Here is a 21,192-nt window from a genome sequence, read left to right on the forward strand (position 1 = left end):
GATCCAAAATAAAAAATGAAAAATGAAATGTTTTATAACCCAAGAAAGAATAACCTTTATACTATAAATTAAAACATACCAGATTTCTTATTATATTCCTGCAGTTATTGGCCAATGAAATGGTAAAAAAAAAAAGAAGTATTTTTTCTTTTTTCCAGAGCGCGTCACCTAAGAACCAATGCATATATGTGACTAATCATTAGTGATGTGAACAGTCTATGTTCATAGCTCTAAGCTGATAGAATTACAGGGAGCTGAGGCGTATGCTAAGTTATTTACTGAAGGCCCAAACATGTTCCAGACCCAAAACACATACTCACTGTTTTACTAGGAGCTGGCATATCCACCAGATAGGATGTATAGCAGATATTTTTGTATATTCTGAGAGAGTAGGTGGAGCTGTATTAATATACCACATTTACCTTTCCTATGTGATGTAGTTCCTGAGATACTGGAAGCTGAAAATGGAAGAAAAATAAGGACACACCCCCCTCACTAAATTGTCCATACCTCAAAAAGTATTAATTTGATTAAACTAAACATTTACAGAGTGAATATTGAATAATTACAGAACAATTGGTAAAAATATCAGAGTTTTTTTTTTAGACCTAAGTGCGTGGGTTGTCCTGAAAATTAGTTGAAATGACCCTATAATTGTTAACTAGTAAATGATTTTGCTTCACTAGTGAGGTCTACTCTAAACCTTCACTAAGCCGATGGCAGGCTTTAATATGCTTTTCCATCGAGTGAAACTTTTTGCTTTGCTAGTAAAGTGTAGTCGTACACTAATAAACCACATGTGCTAGTGGAGCAGACAAGGGCCCTTGGTCTAATTTTAAGCGGCCCCCAAAGTAAACGTATAAAATGACAGAAAAAATACACAAATTAAAAGATAGAATACATTACAAAATACAAGGAATTACAACATTGCAGGTAAAAAGACACAAAAACACAGAAAATACTCCAAAAACTACTACAAAACGACAACAAAAATACACAAAATGACTCAAAAGTACACAAAATTACAGAAAATACCATGAAATGTACACAAAAAGAGAAGACAAATGCAAAAAATGACCCTGCAAACCCACAGTACTAACAAAGAAGCAAAAGGACAACAGAAATACACAAAAATTACTCCAAAAAATGTCAACACAAAGACACAATATGATTCCAAAATAACATACATTTTACAGGAAAAATACACAAAAGGACAACAGAAATGCACAAAATTCCTAATAATGAGCAAGACAACAACAAACATACACAGAATGACAGAAAAACACACAAAACTACTATAAAAAGTATTCGTTCTAACCTGTGTTATTGCTCAGATTGGTCATTATTTTAAATGCTGACATGAATGTTGATCATGTGACCACATGTGCTCTCACTCACACAGTTTTGTGGCCCCTGCTGTGATAGAAGTCGCCCACCTCTATAGTAGATGTTAACTATGGTTGATATCACGTGAATACTAAGCCCCGCCTCCTCTGATGAACATGTTAGCTTGCGCATTGGCTTTTGCTTCATTTATTCATCAGACTCTCTCTTTTTCTGCTGATCGTTGACACATTTCCACGGTGGAGCTCCTGCTCTACTTTAGTCTGTTTTTAGGCTTGTTTTTATGCTGATGCAGGCTGCTTCCTGCCTTTGTTAGGTGTCAACACAAATGCCTGAATGAAATATTATTTCTGTTCCTACATGCACAGTTTGTTCTGCTGGGGCAAATAAAGGAGGAGGATTTATTGTAGAGTCGTCGTAGGTAAAGGATGAATATCCACAAGATGAATTACTCTGTGTTTTATTAACACATCACCACTCAGAAACACGCGTTTTGTCCACATTAAAGTTCTTAGTATGTGTTAAATATCTAATTGTGAAGTGATTATTTTCAAAGTGGAAAATGTCATCTGCATTTTGTTGGAATTTCATATTTCTTCTCTATTTAAAGACAATATTCTTTTCTCTTGTTTTGAGGCTGCCCATTAACAGCAGGACGTTTTCCCCTGACATTTATTTTTTTTAAATTTCCTGAGTCATATTATCAGTATTCACATCAGCATTTAGAATAGTGACCAATCTGAGTATTAAGAAAGGAAAGAATAAATGATTTTGTGTGTTGTTGTCATTTTGTGTGATGTTCTTTAATTTGTATGTTTTTGGAAGCATTTAGAGTTTTTAGCTGTATTTTTATCATTTTGTATATTATTCTGTTTTTTTGGAGCCATTTTGGGAGTATTTTTGTGTGTTTTGCTGTCGTTTTTGTGTTTTTTTGTTTTTCTTTTTGGTAGTCAGTTTGTGTATTGTTCTGTAATTTTGTATGTTTTTTTAAGTCATTTTGCACATTTTTCTGTTTTTATTGTTTACTTTGGAGACATTTTGTATATTTTCAATGTTGTTTTTTAGATTTTTCTGATATTTGTTTGTCGTCTTGCATATTTTTCTTATGCTTTTGTGTGTCCTCTAATTCAGTTTTTTTTCTTTTTGTTTTGTCATGTTTATTTTTATGTTTGTGCAGTAATGTGTATTTTTATTACCATGTTGTTCTGTTATTTTTGTGTGTTTTGGGAGTCATTTTGTGTATTTTGATGTTCTTTAGTGTATTTGTAATGTCGTTATTTATATATTTTTCTGATATTTTTGGAATCTTTGTGTATTTTTGTCTTGCTTTTGTGTTTCTTTCTGTAATTTTGTGTGTTTTTCATAGTCTTTTTTTTTTTATGTCTCGTATCTTTTTGCAGTACTTTTGTGTATTGTTTATTACCATTCTGTATTTTGTTCTTTTATTTTTGGAGTTTTTAAGGGTCAAACACAAAAAAATCACAGTAAGAATGAAGTAAAAAAAAAAAAAAAAAAAACACTTCTATTCATCCGTCTACTGGACTCCACATCCCACAATGCAATGCACTATGCACACATGTTTTAAGCAGCAACATCAAACCTTTTATTTATTGATCTATGATCACAAAGACACGCACACACACACAGTTAAGTTTGTGTAGTTTTGTTGAGGCCTCACAAACTATGGATTTACCATATTTTTATTTTTATTTACGAGCAAATATTTTTACAATTCTGATCTGATTTTTATGTTTTAATATAAATTAAGTAACTAGAATAAATAAAATGAATAAATAAATATGTGAGATATGTTTTTATCTGTTTTGTTGAGGCGTTGCTTAACATCACGTCTTAGTGAGAAGGACATAACAGACAGTCTGACCTCTGACCCCGCCCCTCTGAGGCTTTCATTCCCATAGGCCGAGTGTGTGTGTGTGTGTGTGTGTGTGTGTGTGTGTAGCGGCCACCCATTCAGGGCTCAGTCACGGACACTTAGACACACACCAGAGTCTGGATTCACACGAGCTGTGATCCAATGACGTGTTTATAATGAGGGGCGACGAACGGGGACGTCTTTGTTGGACGGACACAATGAGTGTGTGAGTGTGTGTGTGTGTGTGTGTGTGTGTGTGTTTCGCCTGCTGTGGAAAAAAGGTGGAGGTTTACATACAAATCTCGCATTAACTGTGACCATATTCACAGTGTTTGACTGTTTGTTTGAAACGTTTTATTTTATTTGTTTTATCATCATCATTATTATTATGAAGGCCCTCAGTCAATATCTATGTAAATGCACAAAATTGCTACAAAAATGCACAAAAAAATGACCAAACAATAAATAAAACAACAAAATAAATGGTTTGTGTGTTTTTCCGAGTCATTTTGTACAAATTTCTCTCAGTTTGTTTGTTTTTATTGCCATTTTGTAGTCAGTTTCTGGAGCAATTTTGTGTATTTTCCTGTCGAATCGTGCATTTTTCGGAGCATTTTTGTGTGTTGGTGTATTTGTTCTAAACCAAATGACTCAGAAAACACAAAACAAACACAAAAACACATAAAATAAGAGAAAAATACAAAAAGTGGAGCTTCCTTTCCAAAAAAAATCTCACCTTAACTGTGTCCTTGTTGAGAAAAACTGTTTATATTAGTGAGACTGTGTGTTTTAAGTCCTCCAAAAAATAAAGACATATTTGATTTATCAAATATGACATAATCAATATAAATATCAACAGATATACACAAAATAACAACAGAAATACAGAAACCAGCAACAAAAACACACAAAATACCAACAAAAACACACCAAATGTCTTTAAAAATACACAAATTTGACAACAAAAAAAAATCACAAAATCTCCAAAAAAAAGTCTGACTTGCGTATTTCTGTCATCATTTTTGTTGTGTTAACTTTTGGGGGCTGCTCAAAATAAGGGTGAGGGTCCAGATAAGGCCCCCAGACTGCATGTTGCACATGTCTGGTTTAACCAATTCTTGTTCAGCCATGACGGAGCAAAACCCAGACAGCAGAAACACACACACACACACACACACACACGTGTCAGGGGTCAAAGGTTACAGAGGGCAGACATTAACACAGACAGTGACTGCTTGTCGTGCCCGTGGCTCCGCCCTATTTTTATTGTGCTCAGGTCACTCATCTCTATTTCTTCTTGTTTTATTGCAGTTTAGACGACGGGCAGAGAAGCTTCTGATTGGCTGAGAGATTCCACCTGGAACACTGATGGAAATTCATTCTGTGATTGTTGTTTAATTTATGTTTAATTAATAAACTGACTGTGATTATGAATATAAATGTGACACTTGTCTGCAAAATAATGTCATTTTACATGTTTGTGTGTATTCGAGTTGTTTTGTACAAATTTGTATGATTTTTCCTTATATTTTGCACACGTTGGGAAAAAAATGTGCACTTTGTGAGAATTCTTTGATATTTCAGATCGAGAAACATGTTTGTATTTTTTTATGAATCTAATAATAATAAAGAAATGTAAGAAAAATGTCATTTTTAAGTGTTTAATTTGAGCGTAATTCTCCAACAATGACCTGAACACACGCTTCAAATAATTTTATCTCCTTTAAAAACCGTCAGAGAAAATGAAATGTTATGATGCCAACGGAAGCACAAACATTGGGTTTATTTGTGTCCGGCGATAAACGTTCAGTAAAGGAAAAAAACAGACATTAACACACATTTACACAGACAGAAGACGACAAAACAGACACAATAAAGAAGCAACTACAGCACAAACAGAGACGACCAATCAGGACGCAGAACAGGAGTCCAAACAAAACAATGAGTGGGACGTTATTTATTTTAATTTAATTTAATCTAATATTATTATTATCATCATCATGAAGGCCCTCAGTCTGTAATTTTGTGCGGCCCCCCCTAAATAAATGCACAAAATGACTAGAAAAAACACAAATTTGCAACAAAAATGCACAACAGCCACATAAAGTTACTCAAAAAGCACAAAATAACCTAAAAAGTAAATAAAATAACAAAAATAGACCAAATGACTGAAAAAACACAAAACGGCAACAAAAGCAACACAAAATAACCTAAAAATAAATAAAATAACAAAAATTGTTCAGAACTGTTTTATTTATATATATTCTTCAAAATATCAACAGAAATACTCAATCCGGCAACAAAAATACACAAAATCTCTATGAAAGTGTCTCTCATGTGTTTCTGTCCTCACAAAACAACAAAAACGGGAAAATATGCAAAACAAAAACACGGCAATAACAAAACGATAAAAAATACAGAAAATGCCAGAAAAACATACAAAATCACTCATAACACAAAATAAACACTGAATGAAAGAAAAATACAGAAAATGGCCACACACACAAAAAAAAGTCTTTGTTTCCAGTGTTTAAGCTCACATTTGTTCAGGAGGACTAATAATAACAAATAGGTCAATGTGTTATTCATCATTAGTTATCAAAATAAGAAATAACAAAATAATAATAATAATAATAACAACAACAAAGAGAGAATTGAGTGTTGAACACTCGCTGCTTTCTGAGCACCATTGTCAAATTTGAATGGATACAAATTGGCTCCGCCTCCATCCGGCATCATGCCAGATAACTATGGCAACCACATCCACCCTCTTCCAGTCTCTAATAATTAGTCCATTGCTCCTTTTTTCTTCTTTTTTAACTCATCCAAATGTGCAGCTAAAATATTTGTGTAAAAACGAGATTAAATCAAATGTTTCCTATTGGATAAAGATAAAAAAATATCATTTATTTAATCTGACGATGAATTAATTTATTGTAAAACAATGTGTGTGCGTGTGTGTCACGGTCAAGTTCACGGTGGACTGACCGTTAGTTCTAACAGCTGCCACCTGTCGGTAAAACTGAGTACTGCCACAAACAAGGAGGCAGTTCAATCTACATCATCTACTGACACCTAGTGTTTACAGGGAGTCATTACAAGACAAAAACACAGGAGCTCCAGTGGAGAAATGAACTATCGAAAATAAGCAAAATGACTTCAAAAACACACAAAAGGACAATTAATATCCACAAAAATACCATGAAAATATACAAAGTTACAACCAAAAATAAACACAAAACAATAAAAATACACAAAAATTACATGAATGAAATTTTTTTTTAAAAAAAAAAGAAAAGGACAGATTGACAACAAAAATTCAAATAACAAAAATTCAGAAATGAAATTTTAGATTCTAACCCATAATGAGAATTAATTCAAACTGATGTCAAAGCAGTAAACTGTAGACATTTTGTTTATTTATTTTTTGGTTGTTACTTTGTATATTCCATTGTTTTGTATTTGTGTGTTTTTGGAGTCATTTTGCTTATAACTTTGTTTATTTTCTTATATTTTTGTGCACATGTATTGTCTTTTTGTGTGTTTTTGGAGTCACTTTGCTTATTTTTGGTTGTAGCATTTATCACATATTTCTGTGCATATTTTTGTTCTTTTTGTCTATTTTGGAGAGATGTTAACTTTTTTATTGCAATTTATTAACATTTTTTTGTATTTCTTTTTGTATTTATTGTCCGTTTTGTGTGTTTTTGGAGTCATTTTGCTTACTTTCGGCTACAAAGTTTATTTTATTATATTTTTGTGCACATTTATTGTCCTTTGTGTGTGTTTCTGCAGTCATTTTGCATATTTTGTTGTAACATATATTTTGTTGTATTTCTGTGCACATTTAATGTCGTTTTTTAGGTAAATTTGCTTATAATTGTGTATTGTACATATTTATTGTCCTGGTAGTGAGTTTCCGGCTTCATTTTGATCAAATAAATCTGACATAAACCTGGGAAATATCACAAATATGAGGTTTGAACGAAAAAAACCAAGTACATTAGCCCAAATTAGGATAAATCATATTAAAGAAAACATTAGACTCGTCCACAGCAGTGTTACATCGCCACCTACTGGTCAGTTCCACTAATGACCTGATATCAAGACAGAAAAACTAAGATTTTCTGTCATTCTTTGCTTTATTTTCTTGTGATGTTTTACTATAAATAACACAAATACAAAATCTATGGTTAAAATCCAGTTTTATTAGACATTTTAAATCTTCCTAAACAAATATTAATCACCATCACATCACTACAGACAGAGCACAGACTGTCAGTTATTATTCATACATTCATGTTGGCACCAAAACAAAACAAAAAAACACTAAAATGCAGAGAAAAGCTGCACAACTACATTAAATAAACTTCAAACCTAAATATTTCTGTCAATCTTTGTTGTTAAAGGCAAATTTTAAACTCTGATTAAACATCTTTAATCTCTGGAAACGTTTTGGCATCCGATGATTGTCACGTGTTCTGCACAAAAACTTTTTCCAAAGAGAAACAAAAACATTTAAACACGTGCTACAAAAAAAAAACACTCTTCATTCAATGTGCTTTAAAATCACTCCCACTGTTACTTTAGATCAATTATAAACCGCTGAGATCATCAGAAAGGCAACGATTCCTTTAATAATACGACAAAATATTCCACACGAGGCACTTAAAGGTGAACAACGTTCACGATATGAACCATAACAGGTTCTAATGATGAGCAACTTTGACACAAGCATGTGATTATATCTGATCTGAGGGTCACATGATCAACATTCATGTCAGCATTTAGAATAATGACCAATCAGAGCATTAACACCTTAAACAACAAAGAGTTTGTGCGTTTTTTTTTGGCTGGCATTTTGTTTTGTTTTTTCTTTCATTTTGTATGTTTTTGGAGTTATTTTGTGTCTTTTTATTATTGACAAAATGACAGAAAAAGTTGAAACCACAAAATTATAGAATAATTCACAAAAATGACTCCAAAAAACAAAACTACAACAAATGACTCCAAAAACACACAAACACAGGAAACAACAAAAAGTATTTGCATTTTCTTCCTTTCGTCATTTTGTGTAATTTTGGAGATTGTGTATTTCTCCGTCATTTTGTGTATTTTTCAGTTGTTTTGAGAGTTTTTGGAGTCATTTTGTGTATTTTCATGTCGACTTAATGAATCTTAAAACACATAAAACAACTCTAGAACCCACAAAATTACAGAATCATTCAGAACAGAATAACTCCTAAAACACACCAATACAGGAAACAACAAAGAGTTTGTGCGTGAGCGTTCGCTTTGTGTTTTGGTGTCATTTTGCATATTTTTTCTTAATTTTGTGTTTTTGAGTCAATATGTTTATTTTCCTGTATTATTGTATTCATCTTGTTATTAATTAAGTGATCATTTTTGTTGTCATTCTGTATATTTATTTTCATTTTTTACAAAGATAATTAATAATAAAATTTTATATTAATATATAGCTTTTATAGGGTCGAGGTTTTTTATACTTTTGGTACTTTTGATGTCATTTTGCATATTTTTCTGTTATTTTAGTGCTTTTAGTCATCTTGTGCGTTTTTGTTGTCCTTATGTCTATTCTTCAGTCATTCTGAATATTATTGTGCTTCTTTTGAGTGATCAGAGTCATTTTGTGTATTTTTGTTGTTTTGTACATTTTTCTGTAATTTTTGTTTATTTTATTTGTCATCTTGAGCGTTGCTGTTGCCTGTTTGTCTATTTTTCAGTCATTGTGTGTATTTCTCTCCTTGTTTTGTGTATTATGAGTCCTTTTGTGTATTTATGTTCTCGTTTTGTAATTTTTTCTGATATTGTGTATTTATTTAGTCATCTGTGTGCATTTTTGTTGTCTTTTTGTCTATTTTTCAGTCATTCTGTGTATTTTTGTAGTTGTTTTGTGTAGTACGAGTCATTTTGTCTATTTTTGATAAGGTTCCGTTTGTTTTTCTCTTATTATTGTAGTCATTTTGTGCGTTTGTCTACATTTTGTGTGTTTTCCTGTCATTTAGTGTATTTTTTAATACTCTTGTGCATTTTTGTTGTCTTTATGTCTACTTTTCAGCCATTCTGTGTATTTTCGTGGTTGTTTTGTGTATTACGAGTTCTTTTGTTATGTTTTTGTTTTCGTATTGTAAATTATTCAGGTATTTTTGTTGTCATTTTGTGTGTTTTTCTATCATTTTGTGTATTTTTCTTTCTGTAAATTCTTCTATTATTCTAGCTTATTTTTGTCTTTATTTTGAGAGTTTTGTTGTCATTTTATGTAATTTTGCCTGTTTGTGGAGTCATTTTATTAGTTTACTTTGGGGCTGCACAAAATATTCGTGTGGCCCACATCTACATTAGGCTCTTTCCAGTTCATGCTACTTGTGATAAAAACTGAAGTTTTTAATGTTTAGTATGTTTAAAGACACACACAAAAAAAAATTCCTCTTAACATAAAATGAATTAATTTATTAAAAACATCACAGAGGGAAATGTACGGTGGCTGGGAAGTGTCAGGTGAATGCATTTAAAGAAATGAACACAAATGCAAAAAGGTCACAACACGAATGCAAAATGGCTACAACGGAAGTGTTTCCGACGGACCGGTATTACAGTCGCATATGATAGCCTGATATGAAAAATATGAGTATCCTAATCTACTTTCACTTACTTTCATACGCGTTTCGATGTCTTCTTCTTGTTCTTAACTGTTCTGGTGGGTTAAAAACATCCGCCAGAAACGTGTCCGTCTGTAATACCGGTCCGTCGGAAACACTTCCGTTGTAGCCATTTTGCATTCGTGTTGTGACCTTTTTGCATTTGTGTTCATTTCTTTAAATGCATTCACCTGACACTTCCCAGCCACCGGGTTTTCGCAACGGAAGTGGTGTGTGTGTGTGTGTGTGAACACGTTACCATATTGCACATTGATTCTTGGAAGAGGAGTGTTAATGATATGTTCCTGCTGACTCCTCCCCCTGGGGCGGGGCCTATCGTCCTATGTAGCCCATCTGATGCAGCTTCCTGAGGAGGATCTGCGTGAGATCAAAGGTTGTGAAGCTGATTCCCACGGCGATGGGCCCTTTGACCCAGTTCATGCTGAGGCCTTTGTAGAGTCCTCTGATAAGCCCCTCCTCCGACACGATGTCCCTCATGGTGCCCAGCACAGAGCCGTACGTGTGGCCCGTCACGCCCGCCGTCTGCATGCGGCGCCGCACCACGTCCAGAGGGTAGGAGGCCGACTGACCGATGAGGCCCGCGCACGCTCCGAACGCCAGGCGCTCATACGAGTACGGCTGAGAGCGTCCGCTGTGTTCTATATGAGAGAGACGAGCTCTGTGAGAAACCTGATCAATCACCTAGAGGGACTCCTGTTCTCAGTCAGCGCAGGAAACGCACGGAAATACGCAGAATTCACCATCGAAAATATTTTTTTTCTTTCTTATTTATTTAATTTGCAACAGAATGTCCTCCTCACATACACGTTCTAGGACATTAACACCCTATTATACCCAGAAACAGGTGACTAAATGCTAAGCATGTGTAGCAAACGGACAAAGATGTCACTTTTTGCTCATAATCTCATTTAAAATCTCACATGAATGCGGCTGAGTGGGATTTCGCTGAAAATGCTAACTAACTAGCAAGCAGTGGTGGGCCGTCAGGGCCAGCAAGGCCTTCTCTGCTGCTCTAAACATCAGAATATACATTTATTTTTTATATATTTTTCCACAAATATATATTAAATTATTCCTCATAGATACTGTTTTCATAGCTTTCCTCTTGGTTGCACTGTTTCCAGTCTCAGGTTTTAGTGAAGAATGGTTTCCCACTATGAAGGTAGATATGTTGCAAAATGGAACCACTTGTAGAAACATTTACTTGTATCAAAAATCCACACACACGAAACTCACTAACTCTAATGTTCTGGAAAATTTTGACGTTTGAGTTTATTAATTTTTTTTAAAAATTGAGGCAGTCGATTGCCTTCATTTTTGTGAGTTGTGGTAACTTATTCATGTTTACAGTGTGGCTTTAAATTTTAACTCTACAGGTTCACATTTTTTCCCATCATTTGTGACATAAAATCAATTTAACGAGTGTGGAATTTTTATACATAAGCTCACATCACATTCTACAAGCTCTCGCATTTTCCAACATATCGACCCTTCATATCCTGTGCGTGGGAGCATGCATGACCCCTCCTCGCCCCTGTTAATGGTGTTGCTCCCACGCCTCCATTACACCTGGGACACCGTTCTTTACCGGCGGCGCGAAGACGAAAAACCGAAACGGTCTCAGCCATTTTTAACGCGTCACACGGGGAAGCCGGTGACAGCGTTGACAGCTCTGAGGTAGACTGCAGTGACACGACAAACACAATCCATCCATCACACTTCTGTCCATGTAATGATGACAGTTTGTGAAGTAGTGTCAGTGGGTCGGTGCAGGCCAGACAAATGGATCCAGCTGGCCGGATCTGGCCGCTAATTGGGGTTGACCGTTGTTCTACCTCGCATGAAGGCCCAGGTGTGAAATGCACGGCGCGCCACTGCTAGCAAATGTAGCAAACGTAGTCTGGTGTGATTTCAGCACCGCCCTCTCAAATATAAAAATTGTATTTATCATGTTTGCCATGATTTCTAGAAGTTTAATATCCAGTAAATAAATCTAAAGAGGGAAAGAAAATGAAAGGAAAACCAAACGGAAACGGCTAAACCCTGAAATGGATTCAGAAACAGAAAACAGGAGTCCCTGATCACTCTGTTATGAAGTCATATCTCCTTCTATTGGTGCAAATGTTTAGAATTAATCTTCACAAAGAGCCAAACTAAAGCCTAATGATGTTGGTGATTAATGAAAAACATGTTAAATGTACATTTTTCATATTTTTCTTCTTATTACCTTATAACTTTTAGCTGCTAAAACTTTATTAGAGGTGATAGATAAGTATAGATATATAAGTATATAGAGGTAGAAAGAGTGGCGTGTAGTACCTGCGTGTAGTTTTTTCAGTGTCTCGTATGTGAAGAAGCTGAGGCCAGCATAGGGGACCACGCCCAACATGGTGGGAGCGAAACCTCGATACAGAGTTTTTAAACCTTCCTCTCGGGAAATTCTCACAAACACGTGAAGGATGTTGCTGTACCTGCAGCGGGAGGAAAACAAAGAGTATCAGAAGACAGACGTGCATCAAAGTGGATTTATTCAACATGAAAGGCTGATGGAAAAGTGAAAGAGTGAACAAGCACTCGTATCTCCTGCATATTGTTGTTACACTATTACAAAACGTGACCCCCAAAAGAAGGTGTCAGACAAATACAACTGCAGAAATACACAAAATGACTCAGAAAAACATACAAAATGACAGAAAAATGCACAAAATGAAAACTAAAATAGACAAAATCACAAAGAACGACAAAAAAAAAACACTATTAAAAAACATGATGCTTCAAAAAAAAAAAAACACACACAAAAATATCCAAAAGGACAACAAAAATATATTTTAAAAAAAGGTTACAAAATTACAGAAAAACAGACAAAATTACTACAAATGAAAAACAGAAAAAACATGATGGCTTCAAAAATTCAGAAAAATTACTGAGAAGGACGGGGAAAAAATACACGAGATGACAACAAAAATATTTTTAAAAAATTAAAAAAAATCCACAAAATTATTCAAAAACACAGAATTGTGTATTTTTGCTGTTCGAAATCTTTTTATTGTTTTTGGTTGTTTTTAAATAACATTTTTCAGTCATTTTTCAATGTGTCATTTTTGTGTGTTTTGGAGTCATTTTGTGTATTTTCATGTCTGTCTTGTTTTGTGTGTCGTTATGTTTCATATCTTTCTGTCATTTTCTGCATTTTAGTTGTTGTTTGGAGGCATTTTGTGTAATCTCGTGTTATCTGGGTATATTTTTCTGTCATTTTTGTGCTTTGGCGGCCTGTACTAAACTAGACATTATCTATCATGTGGAAGTAACGATGAATCCAGATCTATCCAAACACAGCCTTACATTTCCTTGGGCGTCACGGCCATCCTGGCTCGCACCATGTCCAGAGGATACGTCAGCATGGTGGCAGTCGTCCCCGCCATCGATCCCGCCAGTAACCGTGGAAGCGGAGGCAGGGCCCTGAAACACAGCCATCAGCACTTGTATTTATTACTTTAAAAGAGTAGAGGATGTGAAAGGTTTTAAGGAAACAGTGGCCAACATACGCCCCCTGGAAGCCGTAGTAGCTACCCAGCCGAGCCTTGTACTGCTCGTGGGCACAGAACTGGATGGCGGCGTAGGGGATGACGCGCACCATGGTGGCAGAGTTTCCCCTCCACAGGCTGAAGAAGCCATCTTTCAGGTAGGTGCGATAGATGAGCCTGTAGGCTTCCTATGGACGCACACACGTCAATAAAAATATACAAAAAGGACTCCAAAGATGCACAGAAATCACACCAAAAACATACAAAAAAACACACAATGACAAAACTAAAAAAAATGATGGCTTAAAATGTACACAAAAATGACTCAACAACACACAAAAAACAAAATAACAAAAACAGAATGTCTGAAAAATAGACAAAAAGACAACAAAAATACACAGAATGGCTCTGAACACACAAAAGAACAAGATGAAAGCATAAACTTACCAAAAAATAGACAAAAGGACATAATTAAAAAACTAAACAAAAACAACAAAAAACACAAAAAGACCCAAAAAAAAAAACCAAACAAAAAAACGACAGAAACGCAAAAAATGACTACAATAATAACCGAAAAACACACATAAAAGGACAAAAATACACAAAATGACAACATGAATACACAATGACTCCAAAAACACAATAAACGACAAAAATGAAAAAAAAAAAAAAAACAACATAAATGCAGAATCTTTGTCGTTTCCTGTGTTCGTGTTTTTTTTGGAATCATTTGTCACTAAATCAGGGTTTTTCAACCTGAAAATCTACACCTGAAAATAAAATGGGGTCACCTGAAATATATAGTAATAAAATAAAAATGTTTTAATTTTTAATATTTAAAAAAAATAATAATAATAATAATAAAATAAATGATTAAAATAAACTTTTTTAATGATTTTTTGATATATTTAAAATTAAACAATTTCATTTTAAATCATTTTAATTCATATTTATTTATTTTGCACAATTGAAAAAACAATACATAATATCGCAGAAATAGATACATATACAGTGCAGGAAGGGGCAGAAAGCTCAAGGAACTTAAATATATATATATATATTTCAAATGAAAACATCACACACACAATATCAAACAACTGTATTCTATTCTTGGCTACTCTGTATTTGTAAAACAAACATGATCCAAAAAATTAATTTCACAGAAAAAAGTCTGACGTACCTTAGCAGAAAATCGAGCTGAAGACACTAAAAGAAAAAAAAAAAACAAGATAAGATAAAATAAAAGGAGTCAAAACATGTTCAGTGTCCGACTTGCCTTGAAAGATGATTTTGGTTCTGTCCAATGGGGCGACGGCGGTCTTGGCCACAGCTCCAGCTAAAGCTCCAGAGAACAGAGAGTTCAGCACTGAGCGAGAGTTCTTCACTCCCTGCACAGAGTCGTGTCAGCGTTTAGTTACAATCAACAGAAAAAACCCACATGAATGTTTAAGGAACATTAACTCACATTAACACAATATTTTTCCATTGGAAACGTGAGACAAAATGAATTACAAGTGCAGCAAATGGACAAATATGTCATATTTACCTCATAATCCTTATTTGTTCTTGTTCTGTGCGTTTTTGTTGTAATCTTTTGGATTTTTGTTGTTGTTTAATTTGTTACAGCTGTTGTTTCGTGTGTTTATGTTGTTGTTTAATTTGTTTTTGTTGTCATTTGCATATTGCTTCTGTCATTTTGTTTTTGTTGTGGTTTCGTGTGTTTTTATTTGCATTTTGTACATTTTTGTTATTATTTTGTGTTTTTTTAATGATTTATATATTTCTTCTATCATTTACTGTTTTTGTTGTCATCTCGTGTTTTTCTTGTCATTTCATGTATTTTTGTTGTCATATTGTTCGTTATTGTTGTCATTTGTATATTTCTTCAGTCATTTTCTGTGTTTTTTTTGTCATTTACTGTAATATTGGCGTTCTTTTTGTGTATTTACATTTGGCTCTGAGACAAATTTCATGTATCTCCCAGGCCACCTGTTGCTCATATTTGCTATACACACAGGTAATATATGAATCTATAAATCTAATGTTTTTAAACATGGCAATCCTATTTACACAATCATTTTATTTCTATAAAGTTAATACTAAATATTCAGTAGAAGCTGAGTGAAAAACAAAATAATATAATTTAGTGTGTTTATGTTGTTAATTTGTGTGTTTTTGTTATCATTTTGAGAGTTATTGTCATTTTGTGCATTTTTGTTGTCATTTAAATAATTCTTCTGACATTTTGTGTGTTTCTGTTTTCATTTTGTGCGCATTCTTCGATCACTTTGTGCGTTTTAGTTGTCATTAATACATTTAATCTGTCATTTTGTTTGTTTTTTTGTGTGTAAACCATAACACTGACATGATAATATTAAAGTGGTGTATTTCAAATAAGTAAAATATTCACTTGTGGCTGATATATCACCTCTGTGTGTGTGTAAGGAGCCCTCTGCAGCACTTCTTGTTGTGAAAGTGATGCCCGCTGCTCCCTGACTCCACTCCCCATAACAAACACTACACACTGAACGCACACAGCATGGACTCAGGATGGGGGGGGGAGATTTCAGCTACACACAAACACAGAGCTGCAGAGAAATCAGAGGACATGGGACACCAGGATCAGTTTCAAGTTAAACAGTCAAAAACACAAAGTTCAAAGTTCAATCCTACAAACAAAGTCATGCCTGTACTGATCCTGCATGTAGATTAAACCCACAACATTCAACCCTTAAGTCGTTGTCGCGGGTGAAAGGTGTCACACCTGTAGACACGCCCCCTGCTCACATTTCACACCACCTTTTTCCCACAATCGAGATAACCTGAGGCATTGATGACGATTCGAGCGACTTCAGAAGCTGCCACAGAAAGATCCTGTCACCTGTGTGTAGATAATTACTAGCCAATCATTTCACAGGACAAGTCAGCTCTGTGTGACCTTTGAACTCACACCAGCTTAACATTAACACACTGAACACGTTGTTCTGGGAAAACTTTAACTGAAGCAAAAGGAAAAGCACTTTTCTCTACTGTGACCTTTAGTCTGTGACCTTGGAAGGTTGTGGCAGTGGTTAAACTGCTCTGAGGCAGAGGCTCTTACAGTGTACTTTGAAGCAGTGTTTCTCAAACGGGGGTACGTGTATCCCTAGCCGCGATGGCACTACAGGGGGTACTTAAGAGAGAGAGAGTGGAAAATTGACAAATAAAAGCAATAAAAATGTTTTTATAATGTTTATTTTTAGTTAAAATAATAATAAAAAATAATATCGCAAATGATCTTGATTAGAACATGAACTGAAAACACAAGGCTCAGTGTTGGTCCCACACCAGGCGGGAGATGACCGGAAATGATAAAAAACTATAGAAATAAATCTAGTCAGGGGGCACTACATACTGTTTCATTCATAGGCACTTTTTTTGTTTTACGGCTTCTAAATATCAAATTTTCTTCTTTTTAGAAACAGTTTTTTTTTAAGTTTTGTTTACCCTTTCTTGACCTTTATAATGAAAATTTTTTTTTTTTTTTAAAGAGTGAAAGCTAAAGAGAAGTAGAGGATGTAAGAGGAGCTGTTTGGGTTGAACCATTGTTGTGAGGAGGTGAATGAATGAGAACGCACTCAGGGTTCTGGCTTTAAGCCCACGTGTTTTAATGCCAGCATTGGTTTAGTTTCCAAGACGACTGAGCCTTCAACAGCAGCTCTGTTTGCTCTTTTATTTCACATCTTTAACATAATTACCGCAGCTTAACTCTTTAGACCAGGGGTGCCCAAATTCTTTTCATTGAAGGGCCAAAAACTAAACATTAAAGTTGCCGTGCATGAAATGATGCCAAAAACATCACTGTGCAATATAAACACTTAAAGTAGTTTGAAATTGAAGAACTTCTTTTTTGTGTTTCATGGCATAAATTTGTAAAACATCAAAATGTCTTCAAAGATATTTAGTACAATACAAATTCAACAAAATGGGACACAACATATCCCACCTATACGATCAAAATATTACATTTTCCCAGTCTTGAACAATCCTTTAAAACTCGAGAAAAATTATGTAATTGGACATCAGCTTTGGATTTTTTTTCATTATAAATCACTGTAGTGCATTGTGCACATTTTTATATTTTAAAAATATAGAAAAATAACAATTTCAAATATAGGCAATGGACCAAAACTAATCACTTGCGGGCCAACCTTGGCCCACGGGCCCCATATTGGACAGCACCGCTTTAGACATTTAGGCCTCTGGATATTATAGAGAAAAGGGGTTCAGCTTCTTTAATGTGAAAGTAATGAGCTGGGAAAATTGGATTTTATCAAGATACTTGGGGGATGATTTCATGAATATTGTAGTAACTAAAAAAAAACAAAAGGTAAATCAAACACTTATAGAAACAATATAAGACTCATAGTCCCAAAAAACAATGAACATAACAATGAGCCAGTCAGTCACTCTAAGTTCTAGCGTTTATTTCAACAGGAGCTCGACCGATTAATTGGTCAGGCTCTAATATTGAAATCACGTGTCAAACTTAAATCCGGCCCTTTAGAGGATCAAATTCGGCTGGCAGGATAAAGTCAAAATTATAGAAAACATGAATCATTCTCTTAAAAAAAATGTAAAATACCAAGTAATTCAGTTGTAGAGATCTCAGCCCTTCCAAAATACATACAGTGGATATAAAAAGTCTACACACCCCTGATCAAATGCCAGGTTTTTGTGATGTGAAAAAATGACACCAAGATAAATAATTTCACTACTTTTTCCACCCTTAATGTGACCTATAAACTGTACAATGCAATTGAAAAACAAACTGAAACCTTTCAGGGAGGTGAAGTAAAAATAAAAAATAAAAAACTGAGAGAATGATGTTGCAAAAGTGTGCACACTCTTATAACTGGGGACGGGGCTGTGTTCAGATTTAACCAATTACATTCAAACTCATGTTAAATTGGAGTCACACACACTGATTAACCCCAAATAAAGTTCAGCTGTTCTCGTAGCTTTTCCTGATATTTTTGTAGCGACATCTTCCAGCACAAGCCATGGTCCTCAGAGAGCTTTCAAAGCATTAGAGGGATCTCATTGTTCAAAGATATCAGTCAAGTGAAGGGTACAAAAGAATTTCATGAAAATAAATATAACATGGAACACAGTGAAGACAGTCATCAAGTGGAGAAAATAAGGCACAACAGTGACTTTACCAAAAATCGGACGTCCGTCCAAAATTGATGACAAGACGAGAAGAAAACTGGTTGGGGAGGCTGCCAAGAGGTCAACAACAACATTGAAGGAGCTGCAGGAAATTCTGGCAAGTACTGGCTGTGTAGTACATGTGACAACAATCTCCCATCTCCTTCATATGTCTGGGATATGGGTACTAGACGGAAGCCTCATCTTAGACAAAAAACATCCAAGCCCGGCTTCATTTTGCAAAAACACATTTGAAGTCTCCCAAACGCATGTGGGAAAATGTGTTATGGTCCGATGAAACCAAGGTTGAACTTTTTGGCCATAATTCCAAAAGGTAAATATGGCGCAAAAGCAACACTGCTCATCACCAAAAGAACACCATACCTACAGTGACGCATGGTGGTGGCAGCATCATGCTTTAAGGCTGTTTTTCTTCAGATGGAACTGGGGCCTTAATTAGGGTGGAAGGAATTATGAACAGTTCCAAATACCAGGCAGTGTTGGCACAAAACTTTCTGACTTCTGTTAGAAAGCTGAAGAGGAACTTTATCTTTCAACACAACAATGACCCTAAGCACAAATCAACAAAAGAATGGCTTCACCAGAATCAGATTGAGGTTTTGGAATGGCCCAGCCAGAGTCCAGACCTGAATCTCATTGAACATCTGTGGGGTGATCTGAAGAGTGCTGTGCACAGAAGATACCCTCGCAATCTGTCAGATTTGGAGCAGTTTTGGCAAATATTGTCTCATCAAGATGTGCCACACTGATAGACTCTTACTCAAAAACACTGAGTGCTGGAATAAAAGCCAAAGGTGTTGCAACAAAGCATTAGTTTAAGGGTGTGCATATTTATGCAACCAGGTTATCTTAAGTTTTTTTATTTTTCCACTTTAAAGGTTTCAGTTTGTTTTTCAATCGCATTGTACAGGTTATAGGTCACATTAAAGATGGAAAAAGTTGTGAAATTATTTATCTTGGTGTCATTTTTTACATCACAAAAACCTGGCATTTGAACAGGGGTGTGTAGACTTTTTATATCCACTTTAAACTCAATTGAATATCCACAACATTTGCCAGGAAGCACAGTTTTCTAACGCTTTTATTTATCACATGATGGCAGTCATTTCTAATCGCAAATTGTTGAAAAAGAAAAATCTTTATCTTTTCCCAAAATCCTGAAAGTTTTTACAAAATTATTTCACAAATGTTTCCACAAAATACATAAAAATTGGTCACAAATTTAAAGATCAGATATTGTGTATAACTCATTACTTTAGATATATTTATATGGCAGAATAATGTTGAATTTACTCATTTTCTTGCCTAAAATTTGCGGCCCACTTGAGAACAAACTAGTCCGTATTTGACCTTTTGGACTAAAATATGTGATTTGTTAATTTTATTTTTTACATTGTGTTTTTCTGGAAATAAAGTTTGTTTGCCTTTTCATTTTTGTCAGTGGCTTTAAAGTCCGTATGTTGAAAGTGTTCCTAATAAAAGTTCCTTATTCTAATTTAGTGTGTTCTACTTCTTCGTCTTAAATCATATTTAGCGTATTGAGAATATACAGTGTTTTTATTTCACATTGATATTTTATATCACACATACACAGAGGTGTATTACTGTTCTAAAAATATGCAGTGGCAATTTTTTTGAAAATTGAAGAATAGTCCAAATTTGTATTTTTTTAATTAATAAATGGTCACTTTTTTTAAAGTATTTTTACATTTTGTCACAATGGGAACCCTGAGTGTTTTTCATTCTTCGAAGTGGGGGCGCAGCAAAAAAAGTTTGGGAACCACAGTGTTAACCCATGATGACCACATTATACAGACATACAGACATGGAAGGAAAAACAAAACTTTTTTTTTTTTTTTTTTTAAATGAATTGTGGGAGAAAAACATCGATTTTTAATACCGTCATTCGATATTTTTCCCAACTCTTTCATTCATTGATAATTTTTCAGTTAATGTATTTATATTTTACAAATGTTGCTGTGTATAAATGCTGTGTATAAATGCAGTGTGAGGTGATCATGTTACATTTCAACCTGCTTTTAATATCACAAACTGCGTGTGGTCGCATTTAAACTAGCACTAAATCAAACAAACGAACATTAACTCCTACTGCTTTCAATGATGGAAGCCTTTCATCATGTTTGCTAACAATAATACACACTAACACACTGACATTCATTGATATAAATAAAAATGTCTTACCTTATTGGAGTGAGGAGAGGAGAAAGTATTTTAAAGATATGTGTGACTTGTCTGTGTGTTTACACGCCCTGTGTTTAAAATAAAGTTAGCACAGCTCAGCTAGCTGTTAGCTCGAAGCTAAACACAAGATAAAAACAGCTGCTAAAGAAAAAAAAAAGAAAAACTACACAGACGGTGCGTGTGCGTGTGAAAGGCACTGCTAACCTCCGTGTGTGTGTGTGCAAGTCAGCCCAGCGGTGACTTTAGATGACAGACACCCTCCATGCTGCTCTATTTCTGATCTCACTGAGTAGCAAACACGGTGACGTTTGACAAGGACGAGCCGCGATGCATGCTAGGAAATGTAGTCCGAGCAGCG

At 34.7% G+C, this 21,192-nt stretch overlaps 1 protein-coding gene across 2 annotated transcripts; it reads right to left on the bottom strand.

The window, feature by feature from the left end:
* Window positions 1-10,006: 10,006 nt before the first annotated feature.
* Window positions 10,007-21,131, bottom strand: LOC114459742 (mitochondrial coenzyme A transporter SLC25A42-like). 2 transcript variants are annotated; one of them, XM_028441901.1, is made up of 8 exons: window positions 20,835-21,131; window positions 15,850-16,009; window positions 14,698-14,809; window positions 14,602-14,627; window positions 13,443-13,609; window positions 13,240-13,356; window positions 12,217-12,368; window positions 10,007-10,535 (listed from the first exon to the last, which is right to left on the bottom strand). In XM_028441901.1, exons 2-8 carry the CDS (start codon window positions 15,928-15,930, stop codon window positions 10,210-10,212), a joined length of 981 nt encoding a protein of 326 aa, XP_028297702.1. In that variant the 5' UTR covers window positions 15,931-16,009; window positions 20,835-21,131; the 3' UTR covers window positions 10,007-10,209. The 2 variants fall into 2 exon arrangements, with proteins under 2 accessions (XP_028297702.1, XP_028297703.1); XM_028441902.1 differs by lacking the exon at window positions 20,835-21,131 and adding an exon at window positions 16,186-16,304.
* Between the last annotated feature and the right edge of the window lie 61 nt (window positions 21,132-21,192).

This window comes from Gouania willdenowi, unplaced genomic scaffold, assembly GCF_900634775.1.
Source record: "Gouania willdenowi unplaced genomic scaffold, fGouWil2.1 scaffold_340_arrow_ctg1, whole genome shotgun sequence".
Classification (NCBI taxonomy): Eukaryota; Metazoa; Chordata; class Actinopteri; order Blenniiformes; family Gobiesocidae; genus Gouania; species Gouania willdenowi.

What these genes read in the sequence shown, in the direction of transcription:
- LOC114459742 (XM_028441901.1), bottom strand. Translation starts at nt 15,930, where the DNA reads ATGGGGAGTGGAGTCAGGGAGCAGCGGGCATCACTTTCACAACAAGAA. An exon ending in CTCCTTACACACACACAGAG is followed by an intron (nt 14,810 to 15,849) that starts GTGATATATCAG and finishes GACTCTGTGCAG; the next exon opens with GGAGTGAAGAACTCTCGCTC. An exon ending in TACTACGGCTTCCAGGGGGC is followed by an intron (nt 13,357 to 13,442) that starts GTATGTTGGCCA and finishes GCTGTGTTTCAG; the next exon opens with GGCCCTGCCTCCGCTTCCAC.